The sequence below is a fragment of the Cryptomeria japonica genome, chromosome 6, assembly GCF_030272615.1.
Source record: "Cryptomeria japonica chromosome 6, Sugi_1.0, whole genome shotgun sequence".
Classification (NCBI taxonomy): domain Eukaryota; kingdom Viridiplantae; phylum Streptophyta; class Pinopsida; order Cupressales; family Cupressaceae; genus Cryptomeria; species Cryptomeria japonica.
Window position 1 is genome coordinate 92,885,862 of NC_081410.1, and position 22,916 is coordinate 92,908,777.

The following is a 22,916-nucleotide window of genomic DNA, read 5'->3' on the forward strand; positions in this document are numbered from 1 at the left end:
TCTTGTAGCAGCGAAAAGAGCTTAGGTGAATGGAACAAGACTCTTGAAGATTTCTTTAACTTGATGCAAATACAACCTTTTCTTTGATAATGAAAGATTGGCATTAAGATTTGACTGAGTTAAAGAAGATTGGTAAACAGTGAGCTGGAAATGGTGACCTGAGAGCTACTTCCTTTGCTCCAAGTTAAAGTGAAAGTGTGATTTTCGCTCCTGTACCTCTCAGGAGGACAGGAGCGAATTCCTTAGAGAGCCTCTTTATTGCCTCCAAATCAAGCCAAACTCCTGCTTCAAAGCCTCAACTATGGTGAAGCTGACCTTGGATGTGCCTTTGGGGATGCATTTGAATGAATTTTGGTCATGGACAAGGAAGAATTTGAGTTAAAAGGCCAAATTCGCTCATGTACCTTCCAAAGGTACAAGAGCGAATTTCCCTAGACCCCCCTTCTTGCTTCTCATTTGGATCAAACTTGTGTTTCCGGGCTTTGATGGGAGAGAAATGGGCTTGAATACACCTTAAAAGATGCAATAAATGAACTTTGATCATCATAAGATGAAGAATTTGATTCCAAATATCAAATTCACTCCTGTACCTCTCAGGAGGACAGGAGCGAATTTTCCTAAAGCTTCCTTTTGCTTCTTACTTGGATCAATATACTTGGATCAAAATCCTTGCTCCCAGGGCTTGGTTGAAAGAAAATTGATTCATACGTACCTTTGGAGTGAATTGAAACAAAGATTGATGATGAAATGTGAAGAATTTGAGCATTATTGCCAAATTCGCTCTTGTACCTCTCAGAAGGACAGGAGCGAATTGACTCAGGAGTGCTGTACCTCTCTAAGGTACACAAGCGAAGGTGTTAAAACTTGATGTTTGATCCAAAATTTAGATGCATAAAAACCTTAAGGTGATTTATTAGCATGGTCCAAGGCTAAAGCAACGTGAATGGAGGTGAAGAATGAGCACTTGATCAACATCTAAGCTTCTTGCTTCCATTTCGCTCCTAACTCTTTCAAAGGTATAGGAGTGAAATCCTTGAAAGGTCCTAATTTCTCACTCAAGCAATTGGACGAATCTTGTTAGGGAGCAAATCAACTTGTTAGGGAGCAAATCAACTTGTTAGGGAGCAAATCGACTTGATCATGATAGAAGAAGGATTCAAAAACTAGGTTCAAGGTGAAGTATTGAGGAATGAAGCGTGAATTGAATCAAAAGAAGAATTTTTCTCCTGACCCTTCCAAAGGTACAGGAGTGAACCACTTGGAAGGACCCCCTATCTCACCAAATGCACTAAGAAGATCTTGTTTTAAGCAAAGTTGGGAGAAGATTGACTTGAGCACGATGAGAAGAGAATTTGGAAAATCAAGTCTAAGGTAAAGTTAAGGAGAAATAAGAGAAGAATTGAGCTAAGTAAGAGGTTCGCTCATGTCCCTTCCAAAGGTACGGGAGCGAAACCTCTTGAAAAGGAGTGATTTGCTAGTAAAGATGTGTTGAAGGACTTCTTGAAGGTCATTTTACCGTTCAAAACATTCTAAGTATCTTGGAGAACATGAGTATTGAGTGTGCTTTCATTTGAAAGGCGAGAGAACTAAGAGCAACCCCTAGTTCGCTCATGTACCTTCCAAAGGTACAAGAGCGAAATGCATTGAGGATGAGTAATATGCTAATGATGGTGTGTTGCAAGTCTTCTTCATGGTGGTTTCAAGTGTTCAAGCATCCTAAACTCGATGAGTAATATGCTAATGATGGTGTGTTGTAAGTCTTCTTCATGGTGGTTTCAAGTGTTCAAGCATCCTAAACTTCATGTAGATCGTGAGAACTAAGCTTGCCTTCATCAACTATTGATGAGAATTTGACTTATATCCTAGCTCACTCATGTCCCTCTCTAAGGTACCAAGGCGAAATTCTATTAAAGGCAATTGCATTATGGTAAAAAAACCGAAAAGATCAAGAGAAGACTAAGTGCAAGTCAACCTAGAAACATTTGATGCATAAATAAACCAATCTCACTTTGGCGGCAAAAACAAATTCAAATTTTCAAATAGAAATCGGCCAACTAAAGGGAAATACAATTGATTTATTCATCCAAACAAAGTCGGCTTTCATCAAAGAGGTGCATTCTCCCATAAAGGCGCCTATATAAGGGAGGTTGATTCTTAAATTATTCATCATTCATTTCAAACATTCTTCTTCAAGGAGCGAACCTATAGCAGATTTAAGAAGCGAATTTCAAGTATTGAAAGTGAATTCCAAATCTTATGAAGGTGAGATAATAATCTTCACTAGACATATTTCAAGCCTAGACCTGGTTCAATGAGAGTGAACTTGAAGAGCGAAATCCTTCAGCAGTTAAGAAGCAAATTCCAGATTTGTCAACAATCTTCACAAGCCGAATTCAACAAGAGCGAATTTGAGGAGCAACTGAATTCATCAAGGCGAATTTCATCGTATTAAAGAAGCCAATTTCAGATCTTAAGAAGGAAGGTTAATAATCTTCATTAGCCGAATTCTACAAAGAACAAACTGGAAAGAGCAAACTGCAGCAGCTGATTTGAAGGCGAATTTCAAAACTTAATAAGGCAGGTCAAGACAAATTCAACAATCTTCAAGCCTAGACCTGATTCTCCAAAGTGTGAATTTAAGGAGCAATGAATATAATTGATGATTGAGCAGGCGAAATTTAGATTTAAAATGCAAGCTTGCAGAAAAGCGATCCTCCAAAGGTGAATTTGGTATATTTAAGGTGCAGATCTGATCCTTTGAGGGAGCGAACTCATTAGGATCTTCAAAGGAAGGACTCAATTCATCATAGCAAGAGCAAATTTGCTCAAGCAAAGGACAATCTCCCCTAAACCTGCACCTATCAGACCTGCAAATCACATAAAATCAGAGATTATGTCAAAATTGAGAAATTGTATAAACTATATATCATGTGTTTGATATTCACTTATTTGTTTTGCAGCAGTCAGAGGGACCAGATTGGAGGGAGATCGGAACGAGGATCTCAAGAAGAATATTTCAAAATCAAGGTCAAAGGAGGACCTCTTCAAGAAGATCTCATAGACAAACACAAGAGAGTCAAGAAAAGGTATGCCATTCCTTAGGCACATCAAGGACAATGGAGGATCGACCAGGGTCATCACAAAGCTAGGATAAGACAAGGTGGCATCTCAATCACTATTCCTCCAATCAGAAGGCTCCACATCAACATGTCTAGATTCAATGAACCACGCTTACACATGACAGCACAAACTCCGATGTACCTACCCTTGTTTCCTATTGGTTCTCGTGCATGGAATGTAATTTTCTCATTGGCTAAGGAGAGTTTGTTGTAAAAAACCCTAATTAGGATTTTCATTGTAAAATCTTGGCCATTGATCTCAAATTGATCTAAGCCATTGAATTGTATTGAGAGCATTATAAAAGGCTCAAGCTCTTCATTTGTAAAGGTTAATAGTTAATAGTCAGAAAATAGCTAATAGTGAGTTAATAGTCAATAGACAGTCTAAAGAGAATAAGTAGCAATTAGAGTAGAGTAGGAAGAGAAGGCAAGAGATTGTTGCCTAAATTGTAAATAAAGTTCATTTTTCATTGAAGTTATGGTGAAATGTGTCGTTTCTTGCAATACGCATAGTTTCTTATTAGATCTTCATATTAGATGGTAGATAATTAAATTGAATGGAGAAAATTGTTGAATGCGCTCATGTGGAATCCGCCTAGTCCATACCACTAGCCTCTTACTGATTGTAAGTGTGCCCTGCGTGGTCAACTGGCACTAAAGAGCTTAATTTCAAATTGTTATACATCCATTGTTCATGCATTAACTTGGATGGTGATCAGCGTTTGATGGAAATAATTTGAACATATCGAAAATGTCTCTTAGGAAGATTGCACTAAGCTTGTGTCAAATTGTTCGAGTTGATGGTGAGACCTAGCCCAGTAAGACTCCACCTAGTCATTCATCCACCTTCTAACATTCTAGGTCTTAGAGTAGACTTTCTGAACCCTTTACCTTTTGCTATTTCTTTATTATCCCAGTTAGTAGGTAGGACTTAAGTTCCAGCATATCAAATCTTTTAGGCAATCAAACGCAAGTCTCCTTGTGAGTCCGGCATAATCACATCATACCGCAAGAGCTTATCCACATGTAGAGACCCTACATATAAGAACCTTGGAGTCTTCTCGAATGATCCTTAAGCAAATCTTCAACATCCAAGAGATTTTGTTCAAGAGAGGATAAGATACCTTGGTACTTTATTTTGCGTCCGCATGTGCATAAAAAACACATCAACAAGAACCTGCTTGAGTCATTTGCATATCAAAAAGCATCCTTTGTAGCCAAACTACCTCACACGCTGCCTTAATTGTTCCTCGTTATTTTGCTTCAATCATGTTGTGCTTGGCACAACATCCCCAATGACAAGGACCCCCTTCCCATAGGTTGCTCCGCGTAAGAGAGAGAAGAGAAGCTCTATGGACAAAATTTAACCTTTCTTTTGCCATCCAATTACCTAAAATGCCATCAAAACACCGAGGATGTTGCAAAGTTGTAACCAAAAGGTTCGTTTGTTTTAACGCCAACCCCAAAACTTCATACAAAATTCAAGTGAATCCATTTTCGTCTAAGGCACCGCAACAAGCAAAGTCATTTGTATTTGTCACTTCCGCCTTTGTCTTGCTCGAAGAAAATACCGAAATGGTATTAACATTCCAGCATTCAAAGGGAGATGTAATAGAATCATAAACACTCAAAAAAAAAAAACAAGGGCAAAGTGAATTCATTTTCCCCTAGAGCTCTCATCTTCGCCGAAATATATCCTGACTTTGCTTTAGAAAAAGTCAAAACGCTCTTAGTATTCGCAAAATGGTATAGGGTTGGCATTCTGGAAATAAAGAATGTTATCACCTTCGTTTTGGTTGGAAATCATATTGAAAAATGTCAAGGTGCTTTAACAAAGTCGAAAGCCATCAAAACGTTCGGCATTAACAATTCAATCAACCCGCTAGCATCCTTAAAAGGTTCGAAGAATATCGCAAAATTCATCTAACTGGAAGAAAGTTCGATGATTTTTGTAGAATTCCTCTAGGACGGAGAAAAGCCGAAAGTCAGCATTCATGAAGGGGGGCAAATCATCGTTTTCTTTGTTCTTTCCACACCTTTAAAAACACCAAATATGGTGTCGAGACAACAGAGCACTTTAAAATCGAAGAGCAAGGGATAGGGTCATTTTTTGTTGAATTGTTTTTTTTTTGTTGTTACGACTCCTTCGAGCCCGATATGAACCCCGTGAAAAGCACCAAGCATGGTGTAGTGGAAAATATAAAAAGTAATTAAAGTTCGCGCTTGAATGAAGCGAAACAAAGCTTCGATCTTTTTTCCATGCGAAAGACCAAGGGCGAGGGTATTTGTTTAAAATAAAGGCGATGAAAGCCCCGAAATACTAAATGCTAAGAGATCAAAGCAAATGAAGTAAGGCTTGGTCGTTTTTTTTTAAAAGGAACTTAATATCTCCGAAAAGAATACTGAACTAAATGCCAGAAGATGCTAATAAAGGGGGTCGAAAATAGCAAGCAAAGTTCGGGCTTTCTTGCTTTAAAAAGGCAAAAGTCATATTTCGGCCTTCTTAATTTCGCCGATAAAACCACCAAAAGTGGTGTCATCCTTAGCGTTTGAGATGGGAAAATAAGTTCGACCTCAAGAAAAAACATAAAAATGAAACTTCTACTATCAAACCAACGTGCATAATTACATAAGGATGGATGTGAGGAGCCCAATCTACATCTCTTGGGGGAATAGATGTTGAGCGTCTCATCTGCATTTCTGGCCATGAAAGTTGTTCAAAAGCAGCGAATTCAGTTACAAACCCCATCTAAAATAGAATATTAATCAGTCAACCATAAAAATGTGGTAAACGAGTGACCATTGTTCAAATGTAGTTTGCAAAAAGGAACATCAACTGTAATATTATTTCAGAATATAGTTTTAATCAATGTATTATCAAATGGTTGATTACAACACATACACCTGATTTAGAAGTCCGCTTGCTCACATATTCAAATATCTCTTTGCGCATCTCCAACCGGTGTTCTTTATCACCAACATATCTAAGAACTCTTAGGCTGGGAGAGAACTTGGCAAACTCAGATGCCCAACCATCTGTTACGCTTAGTGGACATAGTACTACTGCCAAATTGAGATGTTTATCAGAATGAAGCCAATTAAATGTACATAGTATGCCATAGATAAATGAAAAAAATCGTTCCTTGCACTCCTACTAATTGGCACCAAACAAATAAAGCGTAATAACAGGATATTAAAATTCAAATTGCTGTTTGAGTCGCAGATAAACGGACAGAATTGAATTGTTTAAAAGTTGTTAAGCTCTGCGATCTTACAAAATGGCCCAGGGCGTTTCCTTTCAATTTTTAAGTATGCCAGCAAGCATATGGCCTGCAATGTTTTTCCAAGTCCCATCTGCAATAATTGATAGTGAGAATGAAATATACTATATCATAAGACAAATTACAGAAGAAATGTTTTGAAAGCACAATATATTTATCTAAGATTGCTCTGCATCGCACAGAATTAAAATTGCTCGTGTGCTTTAAAAGATGGAAAATATATAAATTCAACTAGAAATAATACTAAAATTTAATTAGCTAAATATAATGTCTGGCATCTAACCGTGAGTGTTTCTCATTCATGGCAATATTTAAATCATATATATAAGTTTCACAACAAGAAACGTGAGAGAAAATTCAAAACAAAATAAAACTTATATGTTAATTTCCATATATAAATTAATAAGTGAGAGACAGATGGTAGAAGACATTGTAATCCATGCATGCAACAGTTTGGACCAAAGCACCATGTAAAATCCGGATCTCATAATTGAATACCATTTCAAATCACTATCTTAGACTGCAATTTCAAGCTCACTGGAATCAAACTAGTAATAGAGAACGGTAAAACCTGCCTACCATTTCTCATAACCTATGACTTTGTAATAAAAATTCAACGGGCTTCCTACATGAGAAGCATCTACCTGATATGCATGGAATAGCCAACCTAAGAAAACTAATATCCCAGATAAATTTTGTAGTCCTCTATTATGTCAGGAAATTATACTGTTAAGGACCTTCGAGCATACGAGTTCAGCAGAGATCATAAATCTCTACATAAAAAGAAATTGGAAGAACATTATTAAGCCCAACGAGAATGCAAGGAGGGCGAAGAAAAACTGTAAATAAATTATGATATGATATATTCAGATTCAACCGTGTAGCTTCAAATCAATTTTCTTCAACTTATATTTCAGTTTCAGAAGAACCCAATATGCATTAAGTAGAAGTAAAGCTCACAGGAGTGAACCACTAAACTTCGGTAAAGACCTATACGAACTCTACTACCAATGCTACTCTGGCTCAAGTGCATTTAACTATAGAATCATCCCTGTTTGCATATAACCATTCCCGGAGCTGTGCATATTAATGTACTTTAACATGCTTCAGTGACAATATAAAAAAACAAAACAAAATAATATAAACACAACTAAAGGAGATTGGCCGAGAACAGAGTTTTATAGCTAAAAGGGATTGGCTGAGAAAAGAGTAGTGATAAAACAGCTGAAATGGACAAAATAATTCACAGTTTGTAGAGAAGGGCACGGAAAATGACCTCGTCCCCTGCACATAGCAGAAAAGCAATTGGCAAATTCTTAGACTTCAGTGTCATAAAAATAAAAATTCAAAACCCTCAATCTTAGAATAATGGAAAAGATTTAGAACTGACCGAGAATAACATTTACACCACGAACGTATCGGCGTATGAGCCAAGAGACTCCTTGGGACTGGTGAGGCTTAAGTTCAGCCATGATGCCCCATAACCTGCATTTTTTGGCAACTTCCTCGACCGTTCGAAGGTTTTCTTCATCGTCATCGAGCTCGGCCAGCTGCGCCGCGGCTGCCAGCCTCTGCTCATACTTCATGCCTGCCGCCATTTCTTGTTTTTGTTTGTTATCAAATGCTTCTGGATTCTTTCTAGTTGCCTGTAGTTTGACATGTTGCTACCCATACCTCTCAACCATTATTTTCTTCTCTTCTTTTCTTTTCTTTTCCTTTCTTTTCTTCTTCTTTTTCTTTATTTTTCCCTTTTTTAAAAGTGAGTTTGGTATTATGTGGATTGGAAAAAAATTATTTCTATCAAAAAGGGTGTGAATATTAGTTTGACTGAAAAATATTTGTAAGTTAATATGTTGGAAATTAATTTTTGTTTGTCTACATAAGAAATTATTTTGCAAAAGCATTTTTGTTTGTGTATATAAGAAATTTGTTTGATTAAAAAATGTTAGATTTGTGAGTTAAAATTATTTACAATTATTCACAACAATAATTGATAGTTTGATCGATACCAAGGAGATTATGCCAATATGAAGAAGAGAACAACAAGGAGATTGTGCATAATTGGGAGACTAGGGCAATATGAAAAAGAGAGGTACACATGGTATCTTTTATTTCAAATGGTCTAAAATCGACTTTTGCACCTCAGATGTTCTTCCCTCGACACTCTCTTTAACAACTAGAAAGCTTACTTGAGATTTGGGTTCTATAGTAGTGCATTCCAATCCACCATGTTTAAATATGTTGGAGAACCATATCAACTAGATGATAGATGACAAGATGAATTATTTACTCGCCATTAAATGAATGGTAATAGATAATAAGATGAATTATTTCTCATTTTTTATTGAGTTACATTTTTCAAAAATATTTATTTATTTTATAATGATCAATATATTTATTAAATTTTTTTATTTTTATTATGGAGAAGGCAAAGAAGACGAGCGAAAATGAAGGATAATTGCAAAAAAGAGGATCTGAAAAGTGCAAAAAAACCCTCAAATTTTGAATCAAAGATGGAAACATATCAATGGCTCGAAAAAAGATGACCAAGAAGATTTTGAATGTTGTTAAACAATTGAACATATCGAAGAAGTTGAAACTAACATCAGTTTATTGGAAGATCTAGGGGTAATATGTAAGTCTATCAGGCCAAAGATAAATAGGGCAAAAATCCAAAAATGGATTGAAGAATCCTTAAAAACTCAGGAGATTACCGAAGAGGAGAGAAACAACATTTTTCAAGGGAATATGGAAGATGGGCGAACATCCATTGTATATGCAAAAAAGATATCGAAGTGGATTTGATCAATGGAAATTCATACTTGTATGTAAGGGTAGAACTTGTGACTGTAAGGAGAGTACCTGCCAAGATTAAGTTGAAGGTTGATGAGATGATTTGGGAACAAAAGGTGAAAATAGAGGAGGAAAAATTATTATGTGTAAAATGTAGGTAGAGGGATCATGTGGAGGAAAATTATTCATCGCCTCTTTAAATTGTGACGAGATGGATACCAAAATAAAAACTCTAGGTGTAGTATACATTGGGTGAGAGTTTGCACAACAGTGATAAAGGAAAACAAATTCCACCCCCTTCATCAATGGTTTGTTAGGAAGATAATGGGGATAGCACGGTGAAAATGGAGCAAACAAATCAAATTGTTAGGTCGGAGGATGATACAGTTGGTAAAACGAAGATTTTTGAGGCAATCAAGCTTGTTGATGAAGATTAATTAATAGAAATAGGGGATATGAAAGTTGATGGATATGAAGAAGGGTGGGGATTCAAAGATGATATCCTAGAGGAAGATGAGTTGGGCACCATTGATCCCAAATGTATCAACCAATCAGTTGCTAAGCTTCAAGGAAAATCTAGAAAGAGTAGAGGTAGGAAAACGAACAAACAAAGAAGGGAAGAAGAAGCCTCGAAAAATAGATTAATTATTGTTTCTAACTTTATAAAATTGACCAAGGGAGCAAAGTCCTCCGTTGGGGACAAATGAAGATCCTTACTTGGAATGTCAAAAGTCTTTCAACCCTTAACAAAAGGCATTTGATTAAATGCCATCTGGAGAAGCTTCTAGGGTATATAGTGTTGCTTCAAGAAACAAATATCGGGTGTAGATAAGGGCGACAGGTTCATTAAATACTGTAAAGGATGGGAAGGATGTTTTTCAGATGCAGTGGGGCATGCTGGTGGTCTCAAAATTATCTAGAATCCAAACTCTATTAAAGTAAGTACAAAGGATGTAAATAAAAGTTGGATGCTTTTTTCAATAAAATGTAGATTCACAAGTTTGGAATTCCCTTTTTAATATATATGGGCCCACCTGAATGGAGGAGAAAAAACAATTATGGGTAGACCTAGCAAATACAATTAGTTGCTTGGAAAACAAAAACTACATTGTGGGAGGAGACTTTAACACAATCTCAGATCTCAAGGAAAAAAGCGGAGGCTTGAATAAGATTAATTCAATTATCATAGATTTTGGGAATTTTATTGGAAACATAAATGCCATGGACTGTCCCTCAAAAAATAAAATCTATACCTGAACCAACAAACGAATCAAGTTCACTAATATATCAAAAAGATTGGATCAATTTGTAATTGGTCCAAATTGGATGATGGACATCTCATTTTTGTCGTCCATTATCGCATTCTCGGTTTCGTGTCATTTTCCTAGGTTGTTAGATTTTGGGGAGCCTCTAAAGGTTGGAAGTGGTTACTTTAAATTCAAAAATATGTGGTGGAGGGACAAATCCTTAATTGGGACCCTTGAACTTTGGTGGAAATAAGTGATATTTTCAACGATACATCAAGCTTTTGTTTTGTGAAAAGGCTTCGATATCTAAAAAATAAACTCTATGAGTGGAATAAAGAGGTATTCAAAAACATTTTTGAGGAAAAGAGAAAAGTAGAGTAAAAATTGGAGGCTCTAAATGAAAAAATCATAAGAAATGGAATGTTCAATGATGATTACTTGAGAGAAAGGGATCTCAAAGAGAGGTTGTCAAACTTTTGATAAGAGAAGAAATCCACAACAGGGATAAGGCGAGGGAGAACTGAATTAAATGTGGGGACCAAAATACAAAATATTTCCACGCTTATATAAAAACAAGAAGAGAATTAAATCATATAGAATATATTAAGAGCATAGGTGATACATGTTATAAAGATAAAGATAGTATCGGTATAGTGGCAATGAAATATTTTCAAGAGTTGTTGGGAAAAGGAAATGACTTCGATATGAGTAGATGGGACAACATCCTGTCATCCACCCTACATCTCATTTTAGAGCAAGACAACTCAATGCTATTACAACCATTTTCTATCAAGAATCAGATCAACCATTCACAAGTTAAATCCTAATAAGTCTCCAGGTCTAGATAATTTCCCATCAGAGTTGTATAAAAAATGCTAACATTTTATGGGGACTAATATTTGCAATCTAATAGATTATGTTAGGCGCAAGGGTAGATTTGTCAAAGATATAAACAACATAGTGATAATGCCCATTCCTAAGAAGGAGGGTTGTAAGACTATGACAGATTTTGGCCTATCTCCCTATGTAATACAATATATAAGATTATTTCCAAAGCAAATGCGAACAGACTCAAGAAGGTTTTGGGCAAGCTCATATATGAGGAGTGGAATGGCTCAGACCAAGATGGGAGATTGCAGACAATATTATCCTAACCACTGAAACGTTGCACTCCATTATATCGAAGGGGATCAAAGGTATGGTCTTGACATTGGACATTAGTAAAACTTATGACAAAGTCAATTGGGATTTTTTTTTTTTTAAATTGTGAAATTTGGCTTCAATACCAAATGGATAAGAGGCATTAAAGCACGTATAGAAATGGCCAGATTCTTTGTTATAGTAAACGAATCTTTGTTCAATTTTTTCGAAGGGAGAAATGACCTACATCAAGGGGTCCCCATATCAATCTTCCTCTTTGTTATTATGGTCGAGTCACTAAGCAGACACATTAGCAGGCTTTGGGCACAAACGATATGGAAAGGTATCTATGTGGTTAACGAAATGGAGCCCAGCACACATTCACAATTTGTAGATGATGCTACATTCTTTGGGGAGGCTTCGGGGTAGGATGCAAAGGTTATTAAAGATGCACTAGAAGATTACAACAAATCCACAAGGTCAACCGTAAGCAATAAAAATTTAGAGGTATTTTATTTTAATACCAAGAAATCCATGCAAAAGTGGATTTGCCAAAATCATCAGCTGCCCTATTTCCTTTCTACCATCCAAATATCTGGGAGCACCGTTATTCATTGATGCATCCCACATGACATTGTAGGAGAAGCTAATTAATAAGTGTCAGATCAAAGTAGGAGCATGAAAGAAAAAATGGTTGTCACAAGCAGGAAACATACAAACGATAATATTTGTCCTATCTATCGATCCTATTTAAGTTGTTATGTTTCAAGCTAACCACCAAGGAAATATCAGCAGTCGAAAGGTTCTTCGAGAAATTTTTGTGGGAAGGTCTCAAAGAGAATAAATGAATTCTAGTAGTCAACTAGCAAATAGCTTGCCTCTCTGAGGAAGATGGTGGTGCAAGACCGAGACAAACAGATCTTCATAACCTGGCATTAGGAGCCAAGCTCTCTCGAAAAATTTATAAAAACCCCAACAAACTATGGTGTAGAATTATGAGGAAGAAATACCTAGACTATGATGACACAAACAAAATTATCACATTGGCCAATTCTTCTAGTGGATCAGTGGTTTAGTGTTTCATCTAGGATAGTCAATTTTTATTCACGAGGCATCTTACATGGAAGGTTGGTAATAGTAAGAGAACTAGATTTTGGGTGGATTCATGGAATGAAGATCTATCAGAAATAGTTTTGACAAATAGGAAAGGATTTTTGAAACGAAATATTTCCATGGAGCATTTATAGGAGACTACGTTAGAGAAACCATGGTTGGCAACAAGCTCTATAAGTGGATGCATGTGAATGAGTTTCACGTTCTCAATTGGGCTTGTCAGGCTCTAGACAACATTTTTAGCTATGGGAAAATCGACCTTTCAAAAGAAGAGGATGTGATAATTCGAAGCGCGGGTCAAAATTTGGGGACTTTGTGGCCAATTTGGGTATGTGATATAGAGGAAGTAGACAGATAGGTAGGATTGACTAGCACAATATTGCTATAATAGAATTGTAGCACAAGGGGCTGGTGTTTTTTTATGGATTGCTCTCTACGAGCACACACTCACCAAGGATAGGCTCAAAAAATATGTAATTCAAGGGTTGAGTGTATACCCCCTATGCATGGTTGATGAGGAGACCTTGAATCATTTACTGCTCTGGTGCCTTTTCGCCTCGCAGTGTTGGGAATGGCTTTTTTCAACTCTTATTAGGAACATGGTCAAGAATAAATGACTGCTTAGATTCTTAACTGGGTGGTCATTAATGATGAAGGGATCCATTTGGGGTTCACTTTGGTATGTGGCCCCATCTATGATGGTGTGGCAAAATTGGAAAGAAAGAAATAGGAGAATTTTTTATAATAAGGTCTCAAGTGTTGACAAAATCATCACCAAAATTAAGGATGGTATCACAAAGTTGTCAATGCTAAAGGCTATGACTAGAAATTATTATATGTCTCTGATTGGGATTCAAGAATTTAGAAGGAATGGGGTAATTTGATCCCCCCCTGGTAAATGTTACTAGTAAGGCTAGTCAAAGATTTGTAGCTGGTTGGAAAGCTCCCACATTTGGAAGATATAAATTAAACTTCGACAGGGCTGCAAATGACAACCCTAAGATCATTGGGATTGGTTGCGCAATCTAAAATCGGGAAGGAAAGTGTGAGTCTATCTTATATGGATCCATCGAAGTGGCCACCAATAATGAGGCCCAGAATGTGACCTTAGCAAAAGGGTTGAAGCTGTGTATCGATAAAGACATTCCTTGGATAGATATGGAGGGGATTAACCTCTGTAAAGGAAGGGCATATCACAAACTAGAAACTAAAATATATTGTCCCAAATATCATGAAATGCCTTGCGTAAATTAAAGATTATAATATTACACATGTATATCACGAATCTAACAAGGCAACTGATTATATTGCAAATAAAGGTGTCGAGGCCCAAAGTAGAGAAGAAACATTGCAAACATTGGGTAAATGGTTGGATCTTGGTAATATCATTGATAGTGACCAAATACGTTTGTGTGAGGGAGTGGGACAAGTGTTGGTTTTCGTACACTTTGATGGATGGCAGTTGTATTGCTTCTATTATTGCCTTTCCCAATTGTGGCTAAACAATAATTTTGTGAAGATCCTCGATCTCTCGATACACTGAAATATCTCTTGGTGGGAACATGGAGTGTAGGATGCTATGTTTTTCAGATTTTTGGGGATTTTTGCAGATAATCAATACATAGCTAAGAATGGATCTTCAAAACCTGCCATTAGGAGCCAAGTTCCCTTGTAAATTTTATAAATACCCAAGCAAACTATGGTGATACCCTAATTGTTCATTCTCAGATTTTGGGGGATTGTTGTCATCTTGTTCTGACCAAAATGAAACTTTTTCTACTCCTTTTAGAGTGATACCTCGATCCCTATGGTGTTGGCTCCTTTGTAAATTGAGGAAGAATTGGTCGAGAGATAGCAAAAGTGATGGTTATCATGGTAGGTTAGAAGCAGTTTGGATTTACTTGTGGTTGTGTGGAGGAAGACTTGGATACACAGTTGAGGAGGCTCTTTACAACGGAGGAAGATTATCTCCTTCTGGATATTAAGAGTGTCATTGGATTGGGCTCCTCATCCAAAAATCACAAACATGACAGGGAACTCTACGAGGTATTCTTCACTATTGTTATTCGGGTCACCAAGTTAGATATTCAAGTGTTCAGTATGACAAACAAGTTAATCAAGAAAGATCTCAGGACTATAATCATCTCAGATATGTCATTGTTTAGTTGGGGACTATAAAACTACAATATGACCCCTATTGCCAACTTTGTTGGTCTATACGGGGATCTTTTATCTACCTCTCAACTAGAGAGAGCTAATGTATTGACTGAAGGGCCAATCACTATTAGTCGTTGGATGTGCTTTGTTAAGGAATTATAAAAATATACATTTATTTCTCAACCACAAAACACTATCCATAGTTAAGTTAGTACCTTATAATTCATTTTTTTATTCTAATTCTTAGTCGTCTAAATTCATCTTTAATAAAGTTGGCCAATATTTTTTTTATTCAAAGGCATACTAAAATTTTAATTAAGCCAGCAAATGTTTTTTTCTTTTCAAATCCAAACTAAAAGTATGGGTCTCTATTTCAACCCTAATTCCTTTGGCTAAATTTATTCTGATAAAAACTACACAACAACTAGAAGAAAAAAATTTGAGATCTATTAAATAAAGTTGACTGTCTTTCTACATTGATCTTGTTTTGTATAGTTGAAAATTACACATTCATTCCCTACATTTAATCCTCATCATAAATTTGCATTAAGGGAAAACTTGTACAACACAAACAATATACACAATCAAATCTCCCATTTTACAACAAAAATTTTAGTTTGATGACATCAAATGCATTGTCAGCAATTGTGTTGAAGTTGAGCAATAAGAGCTTATATTTACGCCAATTGTTGTTTGAGATAATTTATTCGGTGATTATAATTTTGTGCTTTTAGAATAGACAATTTTCTTATTGCATACCATATTCCATCTACTCTAATTAGAAGCTTAGACCACAAATTATTAATTTTGTCCAAGGCATTTCTACATGTAAAATAGGCCTCAACATTGCATTGCACTTACAAACAATAAGTAATCAAACATTTTCTTTGCAAAGTTAAAATAATAATGGAGCCAAAGATATAACCTTATAAGGCTTGTATAGTGTGAGCATATGGGATAACACAATTCTATTGTTATCAAGAAAACTTACTAGGATTTCCAACACAAATTTCCACCTACTATTGATATATTCCTCGGGCGGCATGTTTGTCAATTTAGGTGGATCTTCCTTCTCATTTCTCAATAGATTGACTATGATTGAATTTGTGTAAGAGCCTTCTTGGGAGATGGTAGAGTTGAAGCTAGGTTTAATCCCTTAGAGAGTGGTAACACCATTGAGACTCATTCCTAGTGCAACCATGATATCAAACTTGAAATATGTTTAAAAAAAGAAATTAGAAACTTTAAAATTATTTATAATTCAAAAAGATGTGATGAAATTGAGTTATGATGCTTTGATAAAATATGTAGTAGTAGAAGACTTAGCGAGTAAAAATCTGAAAGTCAATGCATAGTGTGTGTATCGTATGAAATTCAAGGCAAATTAATAAATCACTAAGTAAAAAACTCAAAAAAGATTATGCTCAATAGGAAAGTATAAATTGGATGAAACCTTTGCTCTCTCTAAAATTACAACAATGAAAATGTTGTTACCCATTGCAACACATAGCTTGAATGGATGCAAAAAATGTCTTTCTTAAGGGCCATTTGAAAGAAGAGTCAAATATGGAACATTCATAAGCTATTTCACTCAAAATAAAACATAAATTGTTCGTATCTTGGTAAGAGCGTATAAATAAGTGAAAAAGAAGTCGAGTGCATTGTTTACAACTATTAATCCAAGACATAATTGTAAAAAGGAACACCAAGTTTCGCTCTTTTAGAGAGGTATATGCTTTTCAGAATAAGTATATTTGAAATGCATTTACAAAGAATTTTGGGTGGTGTTAGAGTCGAAAGGAGTAGGGTGGTGGTAAAGCTAGATAATATCTTTATATTTATGATGGTAATTTGATCGACCACCAGTGAATTGGATTTATTTTGATCCTACAAATTTATTGAAAGATATTACTTAGTTTACAAGGAGTTAAAAGATACACCATTTATGGGGATGACCCCACAACACAATGGTTAGTTGTGAGCCTCCTACATGGGAGGTCTTGGGTTCGAGTATGCTCGAGCCCCATGTGTCCCACACATAGGAAATGGAGTGATAGGGTGAAAATGTGGTCTCAATGGTTCATAGCTCCAATCAAAAGTGATTCGGCTTTGGCCCATTACCAAGCAAAAAAAAAAGATACATTGTTTCTTTAGATGCATACATTTCCAAACTAATGATAGATGAAGATGGTACAGTAGTGTTAAAAATATATTATACCAGCTCTAAAAAGATGGTATACCTACGTGAAACATGTTTATTGCTCAAATTCCATCCATAATATAGCCTATCAACTAATAAACAAATTTATTATTTTTTTACATAATTGCAATCAACCACATGTACATGCATGATAGGTGGAGTGATCAAATTAGTTGTGTATCTTGGTGGGTGATTGATTATGCGTCAATACCATCCTTAGTGATCGCATGGTAAGGGTAGTGGCGCATGTTCACCATATTGTGTACCAAGCAAGCGAGACACCACCTTAAATACCCACTTTGTGTTTAACATGTGTTGTCCCTTTCTTCCTTACTAGCTAGCCATATTAACTTTCCATCCCTTTTCATTTTATGTGTTCCATGTGGCACCAAATTTTCATGAATTTGAAAATTAAATGTTACAAACCTTGTTTGTCTCAGTCATTGCCATCCCACAAATGATATATTTTTTCTTGACTGTTTGTTTCAATAGAGACAAAACATGTTTGACTATACTCATTATTTTGCATGTTTTTCATGAAACAAATACTCAACAACGGTGGCTTCATAATGTTAGGGTTTAAGCAAATCCAAACCAAATACGAATTAACAATTATATGCAAATACAAACACAAAAGATGAAGAAAAAATAGATAACGCGGAGATTTAACGTGGTTCACCCAAGATGGACTACATCCACAAAACACAGTCATCCAATCTTTTCTTATTATCCAGTAAATCAGTACAACACCGTTACAATGCTTTTTCCATTCTAGTTGCTTATAACATGCAATATTTAGGGCAACATACAAAGTTAGCTTCTTTAGGGTTTTTTCAATGTCGATTTTTTTCTTTAAAAAAATGACAAAAAAAATTTATTGGGGGCTACGCCCCCAAACCCCAGCATGGATACATAACGAGTGTACGATACTTGCATGATTAGTCACCACATATTAATACTCTCCCACTTGGAGATTGATCATGAATGACACCGCTACTCTTGCAGCTCGCACTGGATAAAACACCTAGACTTGGTTGTTCCTTAATTTCATGATTTTTAGTCAAGAAGGCCAATAGTTACTGTAGATACCTAAAATTGTCTTGTCTAATTAAATAAATATTTTTATTTATTTAATTATTTTAACCTAATTCTTCTATTAATTAAATAAATCTTTATTTATTCAATTAATTCATTTATCCTCTTCTAACCTTATTTCTCATTTAAATAAATACATTTATTTATTTAAATTATCCTTTTCTTAAATTAAATAAATATCTTATTTATTTAATTGATCCAACTTCTACTCGTAATTAAATAAATCTTTATTTATTTAATTAATTCATTAGCTTTTTCTACTCATGACACATGTCATTCATCTCTTAATTCATACACTACCTACCCCCTCATTATTTTATTATTTCCTCTACCTACCCTCTAATCATAGCCGACATCTTTTACACCTCTCAATCTTATCCCTCCGTTTCATATAGTGTCTTCTATATAAGAGGATATTTCCTTCATTATCAACCCTAATCAATCTATGCACCCTAACTACTTGATTACTCGACTACACTACGCTTTCGAACTTGCATATGCAATCAAGCCTACTTGCAACCACATTTTCGTTCTTTGTTGAGCTCTTGTGCACATATAAAATCTGAGAGCAAATATATCAAGCAAGATCAATGGAGATAGGAAGAATGGAGATCAAAACCCTATTGGACATGTGATGGTATAATCTTTGTGATTTCATTTGATTTGCATTGTCTTAGGTAATCTTTATATGTTATGGTGGATCTTTGGTGTTGTTAGGCTAGGGTTTTGTGGTTGAGTTCATTTAGTCTTTCAATATTATTGTTAATCCATTTTCACCATATACATTTTGGCACACCCCGTGGGATATGGATTTTTGTTAGATCTGTGTTTTTTGTAGATTTTTCTAACCCTATATTGTTGTTTTGTAAAACAATTTGGAGAATAACCTTGTGCAGCTAGGGTTTTGGACACAAAATCAAGATCTTGGAGAGATTTGATCATATCTCACAAACAGCTTGGAAATTTTGTACCAAATTTTTTTTGTAGGTTGAAGAAAGTATCAGGAGCTCTCAATCCAAAATTCAAAATTTTTGGAGCACATTTTGATTTTCTATGAATTTTTTATGATTTTTCATAAAAAAATTAATTTTGAGAGCAAATGAGAGAATTTTTGGATTTTCTTATATTTTTGGAAATCTCTCATAATTATACACAAGATCTATTCTTTGTGATTTTAATTTTGATGCAAAATATTTCCCTAAAAATTAGGGTTTTTCCTTATTTTGATCAGATCTCACAAACGACTTCGAATTTTGGCATAAAATTTCTTGTGCAAGTCAAGAAAAGTATTAGAAGGATTCAATAAAATTTTCAGATTTTTTCAAATCAAATTTTTATTTTATATGAATTTTTTATGAGTTTTCATAAAAAATTAATTTTGAGAGCAAAATAGCGAATTTTTTAGATTTTCTTACATTTTTGGAAATCTCTCATAATTATACACAAGATCTATTCTTTGTGATTTTAAATTTGATGCAAAATCATTTCTCAAAAATCAGATCTTTGAAAATTAGGGTTTCGCATTATTTTACTCATATCTCACAACCTGCTTGGATTTGTTGCAGAAATTTTTTTATGCAGGTTTGGAAGACCATCAAAACTCTCCAGTGAAAATTTTAGATTTTTTGGATCGATTTTGCATTTTATATGAATTGTTTATGATTTTTCATAAAAAAATAATTTTTGGAGCAAATTAGCAAATTTTTTGGATTTTCTTACATTTCTGGAAATCTCTTGAAATTGTGCAAGTGATATTTTTTTGTGATGAATCAGATCTTTGAATTGGTCAACAAAACGCATTGTTGAAGGCCCCTATTTTCACAAAGTCTTTTGGATCTAAAATTACCTAACTTGTGTGCTTGCAGGAAGGGGTGATCATTTGAAACAATCCAAACTACTAACAAAACTTTGTTGCAGGACCTTGATAAGGATTTTATTTTGATCTTTATTGTGCCTCGTTTACATATATTATCAAACACTTCCATTGGTGCACTAAAATTGAACCATTGTCTTTTATGTCTTGACCAATAGGCTCTTTTTGTTTAATCTTTAGAGGGCCTGTCTCCCCATGTGGTCATTAGGACTACTAGTGAGGAGAGAATGACCCAAGTGGTAGCAAAAGAAAAGCCATCTTCTTCCAAACCACTACAAATAACTGTAGTCATGGTGAAAACTATGGATAACGTGTGCTGAATAGTTCATACCGACACTATGTCTCCCCATAAACCCATTTGATCAAATTTATATGATCATTTGTAGGGTGTAACCCCTACTGGCTGGGAGCCTTTTGTATTTACAAAGCTGAAAGTGTCGCATGTATGGCCACACGAGCGGATGCCCTTACTAGCACCTTTTTGTTTTAGAAGCCAAAATCCTTCTAGTTGTTGGGGTAGGAGGTCGGACCTCTGGTAGCGGCCCACACACATAAGGTTCTTAGTAGAGATACAAAGTTCGCCACGAGGAGTTTTCGTGGGGACTGATGCTTGGCTACCTCGAGAAGTGAGTGTCGAGGGTGGAGCCAATGGGGTCAAGCATCTAAGTATCCGCTCTGAATAGCTTAGCCTCGGGGGAAACTCCATGTGGGATCAAAAACTATTGTCTTGGCCAGCCATAAGAATTGTGCTTGTCTTATTTTGAACAATCAAATATTCAAGACCAAACAACAAAACATTGTGTCTTCAAGTGTATGGAAAACAAATTTTACATCAAACAACACACTTTCTTTTGAGTCATTTTGTGTCTAAACACTTGCAAACATTGAGTATTCATCCACATTGTGTCCTCTTGTCATGGAAAAACAGTCAAAAATTTAGATTGGGTCACAACAAAACAACTTCACAAATTGGAAAAATTTACAGTCCAACAAACAAGAGCAATCAATTTTAGCATTCTCGAGCTTCCTAGGCTATCTCTTCAGGTTTTCATCTAGCATTCAACCTATCTTTGGGTCTCACAAAGTCCATCATTGCTTTACACCTTACATTACATTCACATTTGTCTAAACTTGAGTCAAAAGGTCACTTGCTTGTCCTCATCATACTTTGTCAACACACTACATGCAACAACATTTTGCTAAGTGGTCCCTCATCAAGGTCTATCACCTTTGGGTCTCATTTGGTCTTACTTAGAGTCAAGGTCAACTTACCTCATCAAGAGAAACTATCATCTCTTTGGAAGCCACGCCTACTCTACTACATACATACTTGGTCTTACACTTTGGACGTTGCAAGTACACCTCAGATTCATTTACATTCCATCCAACTCTTGGTCTTCCATACTCTTTCCATTTTTATCTAATCTCACACATCTTGGTCAATACCTAGTTCATGGTTGAAACCCATTCCCAAAAAACGAGGACATAAGCTAAAGAGGCTCAAGAGTCCACAAACATGAGCTCCTATGAGTATGACAATGATATCTTTTTCAATTATGATAATACTACATTACCTAACATGGATGCCTATAGAAACATTCCAAATGTTGAGCACATGGACACTACAAACAACAATGATACACACAATGACAATATGGACAACTTTTTCATACATTCAGCAGAAGTGGAAGACACCATTATGGATCCTCGTTTCAATTGATTGGTCGAGGAAATAATGAGGAGAGATAGACAATATTGTTAGGGTTTCAAGCAGATCCGAAGCAAATATGAATTAACAATTATATGCAGATTTAAATACAAAAGATAAAGAAATAAAACAAGACACAAATAACACAGAGATTTAACATGGTTCACCCATAATGGGTTACGTCCACCATACACAGTCGTCCAATCTTTCTTATTATCCAGTAAAAATTGGTACATCAACCTTACAATGCCTTAAGCATCCCAGCCGCTTACAACATGCGTTTTTAGGGAAAAAACAAAGTCGCCCTTTTTAGGGTTTTATTACAATGTCGGTTTTCATAAAAAAAATACCCAAAAAAAAATTTCTCGGGGGCTCCCGGCCCCGGACCCCAGCGAGGATACGTGCTGAGTGTACAGCACTTTGTTGATCAGTCGCCACATTTCAACAATCTCCCACTTGGAGACTGATCAAGCTCCACACTGAACAATCTCCCACTTGGAGACTAATACTACATGACACCACTGTACATGCAACATCCGCTGGATAAAACACTAGGACTCGACTAGTATAAATTCCACAATTATCAATCAAGAAGACCAACAAAAACTGATGAAGAAATCAGCTTCTCCTATGGAACTGCCTTCATGAACATATCGACAGGATTCTCACTTGTGTGAATCTTCTCAAGCCGTAACTGACCCTCCTCCAAAACAGTCCAGATGAAGTGGTACCTGAGCTGAATGTGCTTCGTCCTTGAATGAAAAGCAGAGTTCTTCGCAAGATGAATGGCACTCTGACTATTAGTATACAATGGGCTATCCTCTTGTGTCTGACCCAATTCCACCAGAAAACATTGCAACCAAATCATCTCCTTGTTGGCTTCTGTAGCAGCAACATACTCAGCTTCAGTGGTTGAAAGTGCAATAACCTTTTGCAGCCTAGAAATCCAACTGATTGTAGTTCCCCCTATAGTAAAAACATACCCTGTAGTACTCCTCTGTGAATCAATATCACCCGCCAGATCAGAGTCAAGAAATCCACTCAAAGCAGCATTAGATCCTTTGAAACATAATGCCTTCATAGTAGTTCCTTTCAAATACCGAAGAATCCATTTCATAGCATTCCAATGTTCCATACTCGGATTACTCATAAACCTACTCACAACTCCCATTGCATGTGCAATATCTGGC

At 35.8% G+C, this 22,916-nt stretch overlaps 1 protein-coding gene across 4 annotated transcripts in view; it reads right to left on the reverse strand.

Moving 5' to 3' along the window:
- Window positions 1-8,158, reverse strand: part of LOC131039686 (probable helicase CHR10) — a 153,993-nt gene extending 145,835 nt beyond the window's left edge. The window contains exons 1-4 of one of the 4 annotated variants that reach the window (XM_057972483.2): window positions 7,791-7,995; window positions 7,677-7,684; window positions 6,395-6,473; window positions 6,022-6,182 (exon numbers count right to left, since the gene is read on the reverse strand). In XM_057972483.2, coding sequence (XP_057828466.2) covers window positions 6,022-6,182; window positions 6,395-6,473; window positions 7,677-7,684; window positions 7,791-7,986 — 444 coding nt within the window. In that variant the 5' untranslated portion in view covers window positions 7,987-7,995. Of the gene's footprint in view, window positions 1-6,021; window positions 6,183-6,394; window positions 6,474-7,676; window positions 7,685-7,790 lie in introns of those variants that run through there. The other 3 variants (XM_057972481.2, XM_057972480.2, XM_057972482.2) reach the window with 3 other exon arrangements.
- Window positions 8,159-22,916: the final 14,758 nt, after the last annotated feature.